Source organism: Strix uralensis, chromosome 6, assembly GCF_047716275.1.
Source record: "Strix uralensis isolate ZFMK-TIS-50842 chromosome 6, bStrUra1, whole genome shotgun sequence".
Lineage (NCBI taxonomy): Eukaryota > Metazoa > Chordata > Aves > Strigiformes > Strigidae > Strix > Strix uralensis.
Genome location: NC_133977.1, coordinates 11,224,054 through 11,238,531, shown reverse-complemented (window position 1 = coordinate 11,238,531; position 14,478 = coordinate 11,224,054). Strand labels below are relative to the sequence as shown.

The 14,478-nt window shown below is 37.2% G+C and overlaps 1 protein-coding gene across 5 annotated transcripts in view; it reads right to left on the bottom strand.

Moving 5' to 3' along the window:
* MYO1B (myosin IB) overlaps positions 1-14,478 on the bottom strand; it is a 116,716-nt gene that overhangs the window by 52,262 nt on the left and 49,976 nt on the right. For all 5 annotated transcript variants that reach the window (XM_074872731.1, XM_074872734.1, XM_074872735.1 and 2 more), the window contains exons 4-7: positions 11,108-11,202; positions 8,309-8,413; positions 5,378-5,424; positions 2,703-2,766 (exon numbers count right to left, since the gene is read on the bottom strand). In XM_074872731.1, coding sequence (XP_074728832.1) covers positions 2,703-2,766; positions 5,378-5,424; positions 8,309-8,413; positions 11,108-11,202 — 311 coding nt within the window. The remainder of the gene's footprint in view (positions 1-2,702; positions 2,767-5,377; positions 5,425-8,308; positions 8,414-11,107; positions 11,203-14,478) is intronic.

Genomic DNA, 14,478 nt, shown 5'->3' with positions numbered 1-14,478 from the left:
CAAACCTCTTCCATGACAATCCCTTCCATTTTACTGTTCCCATTCTAATTTTACTCAAAAGATTTACCTTTCCATTTATGGCACATTAAACATTTCAGATCTGTCAGCTTCTGCTAAAGGCAATGGACATTGCCATTCACTGCAGCCTGCAGACAGACATGTGGTATGCATTGTCATGATAATTTTACCCTCTAGTTCCATCCCATGAAAGGTTCACTCGTAGGTTAACACGTCAGGAAGAAGTAAGAGCTCACTGAAGGGCATCGGGAGAATGGCCCAAGGGAAGGTCACAACAGCATCAGCCCTACATGAAGGGCCACAGGCAGATTCATTAGCCTTTCACAGAGCTTCACAGCATTTCAGAGTAGGACAGATCAGACCTTTCAAACAAGACCTTTCAGCCTAATGTGTCTCTGTTTATCTCTACCAGTCTGATAAAATTAGTAGCTTACCTTCATTACCCTTCTTGCCACCAAAATAAACTAGATGTTCACCATGTCTCCTTCCAGCCACTCACAGTATGAACTACAGCTTGGTGACACAGGCTGTGATCCAAAAAGCCCGCTAACTTCATTGATGCTTGGAAATCAAGCTCGTCAGATAAAACTATTAAAGTTTAATCAAAATATTATGATATCATCTTCACATCATAGTAACACTGAACCAACAGATGGTCAGAAAGCAAAGAATATTTATGAAGAAACTAACCATACCTTCCCTTTTAAGGATAGGAAACTTCAGCACTACTTGACTTCCTACTTCAGGAATAAAGATGACAAATCCTAAATTTGACTAAAACCAGAGTAAACTGTAAGTGGTGTAAAATAATTTAAGCCCCCGATCTCTCCAGAATGGTGATACATCACAACAGAAACATTTCTGTTGCAATGCAATGCTGCAGATGTGTGGAGAAGAGCTAACGGAGGACAACAAACTTCCTTTAAAACCATATAGAATTCAAACTCTCCTTTACAGAGAGATGGATGGACTATCAAATTTTGCGAACATTAAATCGAAGATGAAATATATTAACATGCAGCTACAGAACTCGGTATTTTCCTGTGACGTATCCTGTCAAGTATGGGGTGTTTCATAGTTCAACAAGTAACATCTTTTCCACAACAGGGCTTACACATTAGGTCTTTAATTTTAAATTAATCTTCTTGCTATTAGATATTTGTTAAATGTGAGAAGACAGTGAGAATGCCTAAAATAGGCATCTTTTAGGAAGATCTAAAAATATGTCTGCCCTTGATTACGTATGTCATCACATCATTATAATTACATGTCATAATTACAACATGCAAAGATTTATAAGGCAGATAAACTATAGAGTAACTATTTGGACACCTTTTGATATGACATAATATTTTAATTAGATGAATCAGCACAGTACTTTCAAAGAAAAACTGTTGAATGTCCACTCTACAAAGGAGGGTTCATTTTTATGTATTTATTTTGAACGTGAAATAAAAAGAAACAAACACAGCTAGCCTGCTAGAACCTTTTTGTTCACATTTAATTATTGATGAATACACGGAGTATGTTTGACCTCTTATTTCGTTGACTGCCAAATGTCAAAGTTAATAGATAGCCACAAACACTTCCATTGTGATTGCTTTGAGTTTTAAGATCTACTGTCACAAAAATCATGCTCTTTCAGGCACAGTTCCAAAAGGTATCCTGGTCAGAAAAAAATGTTTGCCCTATGAAAAAAATCAAACCCTATATTTATGCGTAAAGTTCTTCACAATGTTTTAAAATGTTTACATTGTATATGGAGAGTCCAGCTCACGTTGGATGATTCTCATTATTTCACAACCAGTAAAATGCCAATGGAGTCAAAAGTCAGTCTTTAGAAACAGCGATGAATTTGGCTGAGTGGGAAAAGAGGTCAAGGCTAGGTCAGTGACACCTAGTATAGTCACTCACTGCCCTCCTCCATCCCTTTTTGAAAGAAAGAAAAACATACATAGCTTTATATAGCACAGAGAGCAATTTATTTTAAGCTCTCGAAAGGAAAGCAAATCAAGGCATCCTGGGCTGACACTCAGTTCCCAGCCTCTCTCTTCCCAACAGAGAGCTGGCTAAAATTTCTGAATTGCTACAGATTTCGCAGTGGCATCCTCACGTCCAGTAACAACCTCCAAGGCTACCTTTGCCTCCCTAAACTCAACAGCTGTTCATCCTCTCTCATGTTAAGCCCATTCCTACACCGTGAGGTGTGTTAAAATTAGTACAGAATGCTTTGATTCCAAATAAACATACCCACCTCATGGTGATCTCCAGCATACTTTCTATCACTCTTATGAATTACAAAAAAGCCTATCTCAGACATCATCTACTCATCACACCAAGTAACGCAACTGATCCCAGGGATTCAAGTATAAAAAAGAGCCTCAGATACCCATATCCATCTGCTACCAGCTTCAGAGACAATATATGAACCCCCACACATTAGTCAACACCTTTTAAACGATACAGTACATTCATTATTCATGCTTGCTTCTTCGTTTTCACTTACTCTAAGGTACAATATTCTGCACCAAAAGAGCAATAAAATGACAAAGCAGAATTTTTCATATAATGGAGTGAGATTCCATTAGACAAACACAGCTGATCTTTTTAATAATTTAACCACCTTCCTTTTTGAACAAAATATTTTAAGCAGTTAATATGCTGATATCAAGAGTAATACTCACAGTTGCTTATAACTCCTCCAAGTGGGTCACCCTTGAAGTCAAACTCAATATCCATGTATTTTCCCTGTGAAAGCAACATGTTTTAAGACTGTAAGTTCTGTTTAAGAAAAACTGCTTATGTCATTCAAGTTTGTTGGTCATTTTTACAGCTAAAAGAGCAATCTGGCAACCTCCTCTACACTCCGTCAAATTTTGAAAACCAGAAAATGATTCAAAGCTTCTAAAACAATTTCATTATCACAGCCAGAGATTTTCATGAGAATAGCTTTAATCAGGTTTGTAATGCAACTCAGTAACGCCTCAGTTTCTAAGGTTATAAGAAGAAAATGCACATTATACAAACTTTCACCAGAATGCCAAGAACACCAAACAATACTTGGGGCCATGTAGGTATTACCGTGCCTATTAACAGAAGAATGCAGGAAGAAATTATCTTCCACACAGACTTATTTTCTCAGTGTAAAATCTTCTCAGAGTGTGAATCAGGGCAGCTGAAGGATAGCCGCCTCGTCTGGCCTGAAGGACTGGTTGGCAACGATTACTGTTAGTAATCGTGGGGTGTCTGTCCCTAAGCGCGTGCCTGCCTTGTAAAAGTGATGGATTTTTCCCACTGAACTCTTTCCCGCGTAACTCAGGAGACCAGAGGCAACAATTAACAGGCTGTCACTGCAAAAGCGATTTCATTTTTAGCCATACTGGCGCAGTGTGTTTCTTTGACTTCTGTTTGACTTTTCCACATCACAGAAGATTGCTCTGGTCTTTGCATCATTTTAATTTATATGACAAGTGTTTAATGTAGTAACAGCTACATTTAACAGTGACAAAATGGACAGACCCATACCATGTAGAAAAGGCAAAAGTAGTGCAGCTCACATTGGCAAGGAAGTTTGAAAAGATAAAAAATGGGGGTAGTAGTTCAACCAAATTCCACAAGCCATGCACAGAAATGATCTCACCACCCTCTGGTGCTTACTTAACAGAGGACAAAAACAACCTATTGAAAAGAGAAGCCTTGTGTTTATACTACCTCATTCACTGCATTTAAGAAGAGTTTTCTTTTTTTCTTTCTCTTTTAATTTTAATTGCAGAGCATAAACACCAGGCACTTTACATTGACTCCCTCAAAGATATTTTCTAATTTACTGGGTATTTTGTCAAGATTGACTTGACTCTATTTAAACTCCATTCTTCTCCTTGCTGGCAGCTGAGGCATGCTAGACAGGACAGTACTTATACTTTCTTGTTTGAAGTTAATTCTGAGCTGATTCAAAATTCTGAGATAAAGAATTAAATCAGATAATTAAATTTTAATTTCCCAAGGACTGGGCCAGCTGGATGTATCCAAAAGTATTTTTAGCTTTGTGTTTATAAGCAAGGACTTGAAAGGCGAAACAGTAGTTGGTTGCACTTTGTCCTGGAAAGACTTCTGTTTGCAAATGGCACCTCTTCTCCTCTTCGCTGCCTCCTCCTCCTTTCTGTAGTACGTCATCTTTGATAGTTACATTTTTCCTACCCTTTCTTTCAAAAAATAAATGTTCTACAGTGCCTCAAATTTTGGCCCTGGCACTGTGATGAACAGCCTTTGCTCTATTTACGAGCAGGGGCAATGACAGCCGCAGAAGGAGGATTCACAGCCATGTGGAACAACATCATCAACCCTCGAGAATCAGAAGTGAAGGGAAGAGCAGTCTCCCATGTGGAAAAAAAGCTGCTCTCCAATGTCACAATATCCCATTTGCTTTTACTCACAATGCACCATTTTCCCAGTGAATTAATCTGTCTTCTGATGTCTACTTTACACATCTCACACTATTACTCCTCTGCACACAAGTGAGCAAATGACAAAGTTGCATTCAGTCTCCTGATTTTAGCAGGAGAAACTATGATGAGTACTCACACTTTTGAATCTTCCAACTCTAGCTTCAACTTTTTTTTTTTTGGCCAATTATCAATTCTTATAATTTCACGTGCAGCTTCATGCTAAAAAAGCCTGAATTCAACCAGTTGATGATAAAGAATATAAGCAAAAAAGTAATATTACAAATGTTTATATTAAAACTAAAATTGTAAACACAGTTTGAAGCATCACAGAAAGAAAATGAGAACCTGCAGTAACAATTTAAACAAAAAATGTATACATATGGATGGAAAATGAGATCACGCAGAAAGATTGACTTGCTAAGCAGACCAGTTGCTAGGCACATGGTCGCTGACATTATAGCCACCAGTGCCAGAAAACTAAAGAATCCAGCTGTGCTGTAATTATGTTTTCATCCGGTCATAGACTGTCACATCCTAATTATTTTCTTTTTTTTTTAGCTTCTACTTTGATTCTCAGCAGAACTCTATGCCCACATCAGAAACCAACAAGATTCCTGACAATTAGGTGAAACATCTTTTTAAAAGAGGGGCGACTGCTAATAATGCATTACTAACACATTGGGGAAGGAGAACATGCTCGAGTGTACAAAATGAAATACTGATTGCTGCTGAAGGTGTTTACCTTCTCCAAACACTATTGTCCTCAGACAACTACAAGAAAGTTCTCTCTGCAAATTATTCATTCCCTCCTTACAGATGCCTTGATGGCTGACATAAGGTAAAACAGAAACAGCCAACAATGTAACACGCTCTCCTAAAAGGAATTCAAATTCAGCCTTGAAGAAAATACTTACAAATCTAGAGGAGTTGTCATTCCTCACAGTTTTGGCATTTCCAAAAGCTGGGGAAAGAGAAAAACAAATATGACAACCAAATCCGTCAGTAAAAAAATATATAAATGCTAAAATATCTATGACTGTTTATATATTTAAAGGAATCATAGACTTCTGAGAAACAATACCCTGTTCATTGTATGGGTGTCAATCACTGGGGATAGAGGGAGTGTGACAGACGTGATCACAAATAAGAAAACACCTATAGAAGTCCAAAGAAGTTTCATCTCAACACTTCCTTTGTTTAAAAAAAGTGAAAGAAAAACATAACAAGGGGAAATGGCTCCAAGACAAAATTGCACCTGGACTGAGCATATATCCTTGGGGTTTGAATCATAAAATTTAAAATTTTATTACTCAAATAACTTTGAATATAAGAAATACTTCTTCCTCTTCCATTCAGAGAAAGAAATAAATCTTAGTTCCCAGAACTAGAGATGGTAAAAAAATGAAGGCCAGAACTGAGGACATTACAGAATGACACTTAAAAATTGTTTGCATGGGACAGTTTAATCAATGCTTCGAAACTGATTTTTTATGCTATTCCAACACATTTATCCTAGCTTAAGCTGAACGTTAATCAGCTCACATAAGTCTGATTTACAAAGCAAGTTTAACACATTCTCTTCAGCTTGACCTAAACTAGCTTTTTGAATACTTTGGTTTTAATTTCTTTAGCTCTTTTCCGACAATGAAAACTCTCTGAGAAAGGAATTCCCAGGGCTACATTCAGATGGGCAGCCACCAGCTTAGAACATAGGCAGGAGAACTCAGGCTGGAGGACAATTCAAGCTCTAAACATCACACATTGTCAAAGCATAGAGTCAAACAGAAGTGTCCCCTAAATTATTAAGTATAGCACTTCTACTCCAACAGGAGACTTTATTTATCCCAGTATTTATTTATATAGCATATATATTTTCAAAGATCAAGTCAAGTCAATGTTTTTTGGACAGAAATAAATACATGCTTTTAGGCTTCAATAAACTTGCATGAGTAGACTTATTCTTGATCAAAGAACTGAAGCCAAAAGGAAAAGTTTGTTGCTCGTGAAGGCCAAGGATAAGTGAAAGAATTGTTTTTAAAATCTCTATGCCCTGCAATAAATCATCTTTTCAACAACCAAATCTCTGAGCTGCATTTTCTTAAACACAGTGCTGAACAGTAGAGTCATTTATAACTGCACAGAATCAAGCACAAATGTTCCATTATAAAGACACATTCCTCAGTTTTCCCTTAAGTTCATTGTTTCTAAAAGTTAATTTACAGTAGCAACTGTAGTTAAAAAAAAAAACCCATAAGATAAATTATGCATATGTAACATCTATGTCATTTTCCTGCAGTGCAGTTCAACTGAAACAGAACTATATAACCAAAGAAAAATAAATCTAACCACAAATGCTTAATTTCTGTCTAAAATGTATATAAGCAGCCAGGCTTGCTTAGCGGCCTCACGGAATAATCCTGTGTCCTACCTTCCAAAAAGCTAAATAGCCAGTAACAAGCACACCAAGTAGAACGAATAATACCCTGAAATGATAAGGCACTCTTCTGTAAGCTTAGTCTATTCCTCTTGCTTTAAAAGAATGATTCACAAACCAACAAGAAATCCAATATATTTGGCAGTCCCTGGGGAACAATCTAGCTTTGGCAAGAAAAACCTCTGTTCTTGCCATACTATTTCTGTCCACATCTGAAATCTGCCTTCCAGAGCAGTGATAAAAGCAACACAGCTCTTCTCTGTGAATCTAAAACAATGGAAGATTGCAATCCCCTCACATCCAGCTTTAAGTGGAACATATCTGATCATCAAAAGAAAGGCTTATCCGGCATTTTTATTATTCTTAATTTTTAACATTTCATCCTTCTTTTACAAGTCTTCGCTTACGATTTTTGTGTACAGTCAACGACCGCATTTTACCCATCCAATTCACTTTTGCATTCCCTTCCTTGGTTTTTATTTTCTTCCCCTGTTCTCACTTGTAGAGTGCTTGCTCCCTACAGACTCCAAATTATCGCATATATGTATAGATAGCTAGGCAATAAATAAAATGTTGACACTCAACAGTCTTACAAACGCTGCATATCATCTGGCCATAATACAAAATCATACATGTCATAAGAATTTGCCTCTGTACCACAATAGCTTAGAGAACTGTGGGAAGGGCTGAGCCAGGAATCAACACAATAGACCTAAATAAATCAACGCTAACCAAGGCACTTCTGAAGGCAATTATTATACAATGGGACAAAACTGCAAGCCTTGAGGATCATATATCCTATCTCCAGGAAAAATGAAGATCCTGTTTCTGGCAGCCAACGTCTTTAAATTAAAATGACTAATTAAAAAAAAGTATTTCATGGGAGAGCAGGAAGACTGGCCAACAGAGTCACCAGACCCGGGGAACAATAAGTCTTAGGGAACAACAGGCATGCATATGGATTGGCTGAGTTTCTTCTACGATCCATTTCTTCACCCTTTTTTTTCTAAAAGAAAAATAATGCTTTAGAGAACTTGTTTGTTTACTAGAGACTATAATAATATAATTTGAAAGCAAATGAATCAGATGGACTGAAGTTAAGTCTTTTGATACAGCCAAGCATCATCAGGGCAGGGTTAAGAAAGGGTACACCCTCAGAGAGCAGCAGGAGGAGTCTGGGAAATACAACCTAACTTCCTAAGCTCTCCCTTCCTGAGGGAAACAGTTTTCTTCTCAAGAAAACATCTCTTCAACTGAATAAAATCTTGTAGCTGTCTTCACAGAAAGCATCTCCTATGGTTTTGGACACCGAATAACAATGAAACAACAACACAGTTTTCCAAACCAGCTCAGCAGGAACGCTGATACACATAGAGGTAATACACTCGCATATGCTCTGTGAGATTCTTACCTTCAAGAACTGGATTTGACTGCAAAAGCTGTTCTTTTACTTGATTAACCTCTGCCCCTTTTCCACATACAGCAGCTACATATGACATGACAAGTTTACTCGCCTCTGTGGGGGGAGAGCAAAATAAAATAGTAGTAAGTATTGGCAAATAGGCCATAAAATGATTTGCAGACTTGATCTGCATCACATTTTCACCATGCCAGACAGGAACTGGCACATTTCATTTCACGTTTTCTTCTACATTGTTGTACCATCTGGAAACGAGGGAAGGGCTCATCCTGCTATGAGACCCATGCCCTTACATCAGCAGCCCTGTTGACTTAAATACCTAGAGCCCTCCCAAGCTAAAGAAGCCACTAACAGATATGGTACATTACCCCCTACTTTTTCATTCAGCCTTCATTTAGTATTCAGTAAGGAAAGAACATTATCCCTAGCTGACATGTTGGAAATGGTTTAATCTAGCCCAAAAAACCAGGCCCAAGCTGTTTCAAAACACAAAATTCAATCAGTTTATATCAGCAGATATACAATACCACAAGTGCAAACATACAACACTATACACATGTAATTACAACTCTAAAGTACACTACAAGTAAATGAATAACTGTGATTCAACATCACATAACATTATGCAGTCTGTTTCGAAGTATAACAAATAAAGTGAAGCATTCATTTAAACAACAAAACTAATTTGAAGGTACAAACTTTTAAGCAAGCCTGGAACAATTTTTGGACTCTCAAAGCTGGGTTCATATCGGTGTCAATCACCCATATACAGATAGAAACAAATATTAAATAATCCATCCAACCCTTATGTTTTTGCTGGTTAGGACAAATAGCAGCTAAGGAAGGATTCTGTTTACAAACAGAGTCTGTGATGTTTAGTATGATGCAAAATAGTGAAATTTGAGGCAATATCAGCTGATATACAATGTAATTACTAACAACTGGAATCCCCATCAACTCAAGACAGTGGTCATTAAAAAAACCATTAATTGTTCTTCAGAGATCTGTTACAAATGTAAGGGTTTCATTTCAGGAAAGAACTGACAAACAAGAAGTTACCCCTTGGATTTTGATTCTTTCCTATTTAATCAAATGTGTTTGCTAGTATTAAATTACTATGCTGTATTTTACAGAAAACTGAGGAAACCTGCAACACAGGAAGCAAGCAAGAAGCAAGAACCATAGGTGTGCCCATAAGGCCTCCCATCTTCTTTAATTGCACCTCAAACCCAGCTCTCATTTTTAAGAATCTGTTTCCTTTAGAGTTTGGTATTACCAAATTATTCGATTTGAAATATTTCCTAAAACAGTCAACTTCTTTCAGTAGAGCTACTCAATCACTGAGAGAAGAAAGCACTGAAGCAGCAAATAAGGTATTATAAAATAATATGCATTAAGACAACACACAATGACTTCAAGATAGGCTTAGAACATCGCTGAAAGAAAATAAAGGCTCCTTCTTTTATTAGGAATTCTGCTTGGTCCAATAAAGACACCAGGAAAGGAATCATCAATAATTCATATTATGTCCCATACGGCTATGAAAATTACAGAACAGTTAAAAATCTCTATACCAATCTGAATCTACCAGAACACTCTCTACAGAGACATTCAGAAACTCAACCACTGCTACACCTTTCAACTGAATAAATAAGTGAATAAGAGGTGGACCTCAGTTGTATAAGGTACTTGGCAATTCACAATTCCTGAGGAAATCAAGACGTTAAACAATGCCAGAACAGAACTCCTTTCTAGTCTGAACTCCTAGACAGAATCCCTAACAATCATGTCCATAAGAACTTGATTATTTTAATATACGCTTTTACTGAACACATACATGTTTTCATGTTATTGAACTGAAAAAAAAGATTATATTACAAGACTTCTGGACCTCTCAATTGGATGCCACTAGTTGGACAAAGAAAAACAAAGATGAAGCCTACATTTTACTTTTTCACAAAAGGCTTGGAAAGAAACTTCTTGTTACCCACTTTAAGTCTTGCTAGTATAAGCATACAAAGCTCCACATTTTCTCAGATTCAAAGCAAAAAATCTCTTAAATTATATGGAAAAAGATGTATGCTTTCCTACCCGCTGCCTCTTTTGCAAGTCACCTCAGTTTTAAATTGTTATTTCAGAAAATAACCGGCTTCTTTCTTCTTTAAGGTCTACCTAAAATGTTCTGCAGTTATGCAATCCTCACTTGATTTCTACCATTCCACTTCAAAAATTAGCAGTCATTTTCAAGGCAATTTCAGCTTTGCCTGAGAAACACAGTGTTCTGGTACACAAGCCAATCTTAGAATTGCAGCTGAGCACAGCATGCAAAAGACTGATGAAATTTCCAAGGTAATCAGCGACTTTTATTTATTTTCCTTGGATAAATGGCATAATCCAGTTTAAATGTATATAGTTATTAAAAGACATGCAAAAGTATCAAAGGATTGTCTTCCAGTCTAGAAAACCAAAAGCATTCAGTTTTCTTCATGTTTCCCGCAGGAAGAGCCTAGGAGTTTTCTGGCCCTTGCAATACACTATCACAAACCAGCATTACTTTAATATGACTTTGCATACTGATTAAGGATACTGTATTAACATGTGATATGACTGTACCATGGCAACTATGTGAAAAAAACACTAGTTTGTGCAAGTTCACATGTACTGCAACAAGTGTGACAGCATTCATCTTCTGCAATTGCCAAATAGAAAAGCATACCGATATCTCTCAACTCTTACAGTCCGCAAGACTGAAGAACTCTGTTTTTGAATAAGATCAAAATTGCTTATTACCTGTTTTCCCAGCTCCACTCTCTCCTGTAATAAGGATACACTGGTCTTTGTCCTGGTCCCTTAAAGATCTATATGCTTCATCTGACAGAGCAAAGCTGCAAAGTAAGAAAGAGTCAACTGAGAATTAGATAAAACAAATACCAACAGCTACAATCTGTCCTTTATCCAGGCAGGAAAATAAAAACCCAAACCAACAAACCTAAAAACAACCAAAAGCAAACAAAACTCCCCAAGTCCTAATGTTCTGTAAGTGGTGAAGCACTCACTTTTCAGAATACAAAGACCCACAGAAGCAAAATGACTACTTTTTCTCATGGCTTATTTAGACTTTCTCCAGGAACAAGCAAGCATAATCTCCTAGTTTATCTAAAGTTACCAAGCTCAAAACAAATTTCAAAAAATTTCAGGGAAATTTAGGTAGCATTCTTCATTGAAGAAAATGTCAATGCATCAACAGGACGTGTTCTGTCTGACATTTAAGAAAAAGGAAACAGGAGAATCCTGAGCACTAACAATACCATAAGCTGCAATTTCTACTCTGAAAAGTATGAAGAAATCTCAGAACCTTATAAAATATTGGGCATTTTAAGAATTCTGGTATTGCTGGACTTTTGCATAATATGCAGAAGTGCTTCCCATTAAGCGAGTTCTTAACTCAGTAAGGGCGATGTCACGTAGTGAAATTAAAGAATATCGTAAGAATCAACAGCTTTCCTGTACCAAAAATGTCGTTCCATGGAGCTCAGAATATCATAACCCTGAAACTACTGGGCTGCAATTTGAATCTAGAGGTGCTTTGTTGCCATGCAGCAACATATATTTTGGAGAAACACAGATGTGTTACTTATATTTAGTTTTCTTTAGCAGTAATTTTGAGACAGAGAAAGAGTAGTATTGATTTTGTTTCAACTGCATTTTTCAGTTCATGGAATAAAGGACTGTGGAAACTGAGCACTAGAACCCCTTGGGAAAACTTAAGCAAGTAGTATCTGAAAAAGGACATAAAAGCAAAATCCAAATAAAAAAAGCACACTTGCATTACACAACTTAAAGAAAAAATCTGATAGCCAAACACAGCCTACTTTTACATGAAATAAACATCCATTCAACAGACCAAGAGCTTTGTTAGATTACTGCACCTAGTAAAACATTTAGTGTTTGCATTAGTGTACTTAAAGGTGGATATTGTTTATTATTTGCAGTAAACAAACCATGTATGAAAACAGAAACAAACTCTCAGGTCAACATAAAATGCATTCTCATCGCAGGTTCAATGCATCTTTTAGAAACTTGATTCTTTATTCTGTGACAGTTCAGTACTTTGCATTCAGCTGATAACTACAACAGATGAAGTATTTGTTTTGACCATATAGTGCTTTCACAGGCACCCACAGGCCCTTTATAGATAAGCAAGCTCTTTGCCATGAAACTAGTTAGGCGTAGCATGGACAACACAATGCAAGTAGTGAGAGCCACACAGAGCCTCTCCTAGAGGCTCCTATTGACACAGCTTGAAAGCTTCCAATATTAAACCTACATATACTCAAATTAGTTCTTTTTTTCTACCACTGTCCCTTAGGTCAGTCAGTTCTTCTTTCTGGCTTCTCTCCCCCAAAAAGTTTATGGAGAGCATGTCATATTGTCTCCTGTTTAATCATCACATATGCAACACCATTCATCTCTCATCAGTATTAAACTCATATTTGCTTATTTGGGTTTTGGTTTTGTTTGCTTCTTTGTTTTTATGGTTGCACCATGTTATCCGCTCAGCCATCCTGCGGGAGACCAGCATACCAAGTGAGTGCTATTCTGAAAAGGCTGGAAAACAGGTAAATTAAATACCTTACAGCTTACTACTAAATAATTACAGCTTCTCCTCCCTCCCTAGTTCCTGCCTGTGATACTCATGAAATTGATTCCCCCCCTCATTCTGCCTCCCTTGTCCTCTTCTCTCCTGAAGCACATCTGCCTGTCCAGTTTCATGACCAACCCAGGGCTCCACCTCTCTCACAGCTCTTCTCGCCAGCTTGCATTGTCTAAAGCACTAAATTACAATTCTCTTTGCACAGGCAGTTGGGCCATACACTTAATCATGATCAAAGTTCATTAACTCCTTTTGATACGCATACCATGGAACCCAAATTAAGACTGATCTCTCAAAACTTAATACTGCTATGGTGATTGAGGCATTTGAACTCAGTAGTTCAACTGGAGGTGAAAACGTGTTTACGAGAAAATAGCAGGCTGTAATGTTTTTAGCAAAGTCGATTTGTGATGTGACCAACATGCCAGAGAACTAACAAAAAAAGATAATATTCTGCTGCCACTGAGAGACTATGACACAATTTCTGGCATCCACTTTACTGTTCAGAATCCAAACTACAGTAGCAATAACACTTTACCAGACTCTCTAACAGGACATATTTAGGAAATGAAGAATATTTGTTGAACGCTGCTGCAGATATACTTGTAAATTGAAAAGTACAATGTGCGGCACTCAGAAACGTTTTTTCCAGCACACATTACACTCTTCTTTGCAAAGAAGGAAAAAAAAAGCAGCAACATGAAGACGAAAGAAATAAAACTGCACTGAGCATTCATGGGCCATGGGAGAGTACATTAATACTAATGCTGTGGTTTCCACAGGTTTGATTCAGGAAACCAGCTTTCAGCAGGAAGGTAAGACCCTGAGATGCTTCTCAAACCTACAGACCGGATGGCTCATTCTGTGCCTGATGTCCTTCAAACAATCTCAGCAATCAACTACTTAGTATTTCACTGTTGAAACAACTTTCTTGGCAGTAGTTTCACACCGGAAAATGAAGTCAGCATCAAGCACAGAAAAAGTATTCTCTCTGTTGAAATACTGAGTTATGAGTTAATCAGCTCAGTAACCATTTTTTCTAACACACTGAATTTTAGTTTCTCAACAGACCCTGTCAAAATATGTTTTACTGCTTGATGTATTTATTAACTCTGCCTCCACTGCATAGTTAAAAACACCAAACAAAGCTCCTTCTCCTCCCTCAGCAGAGAAACTGAGAGTCTAATACTGTATCAAGACCTCTGAAGTTGGAGAAGAGGGTGGGATTTCCTCCAGTTCTGGTTTTAGCCAATCAACTCAGAGACACTCGGAATACATTATCTTTTCCTCCAATCTACACAATCCAGCAAAGCCTAATACTTCACAGTATATCAAATATTATCTACTGCAGACAAAAGAAAAAATAACTCAACTCATTTCAAAAGAATTTTTGCATATGCACTTATCAAAAGTTACCTAGTAGAAGTGTTCTCAAATTTACCTCCGACATTTCAACCACCGCTCCAACAATTCAACTGGAGGAGGCATAATCAAGAGCATATTTAAA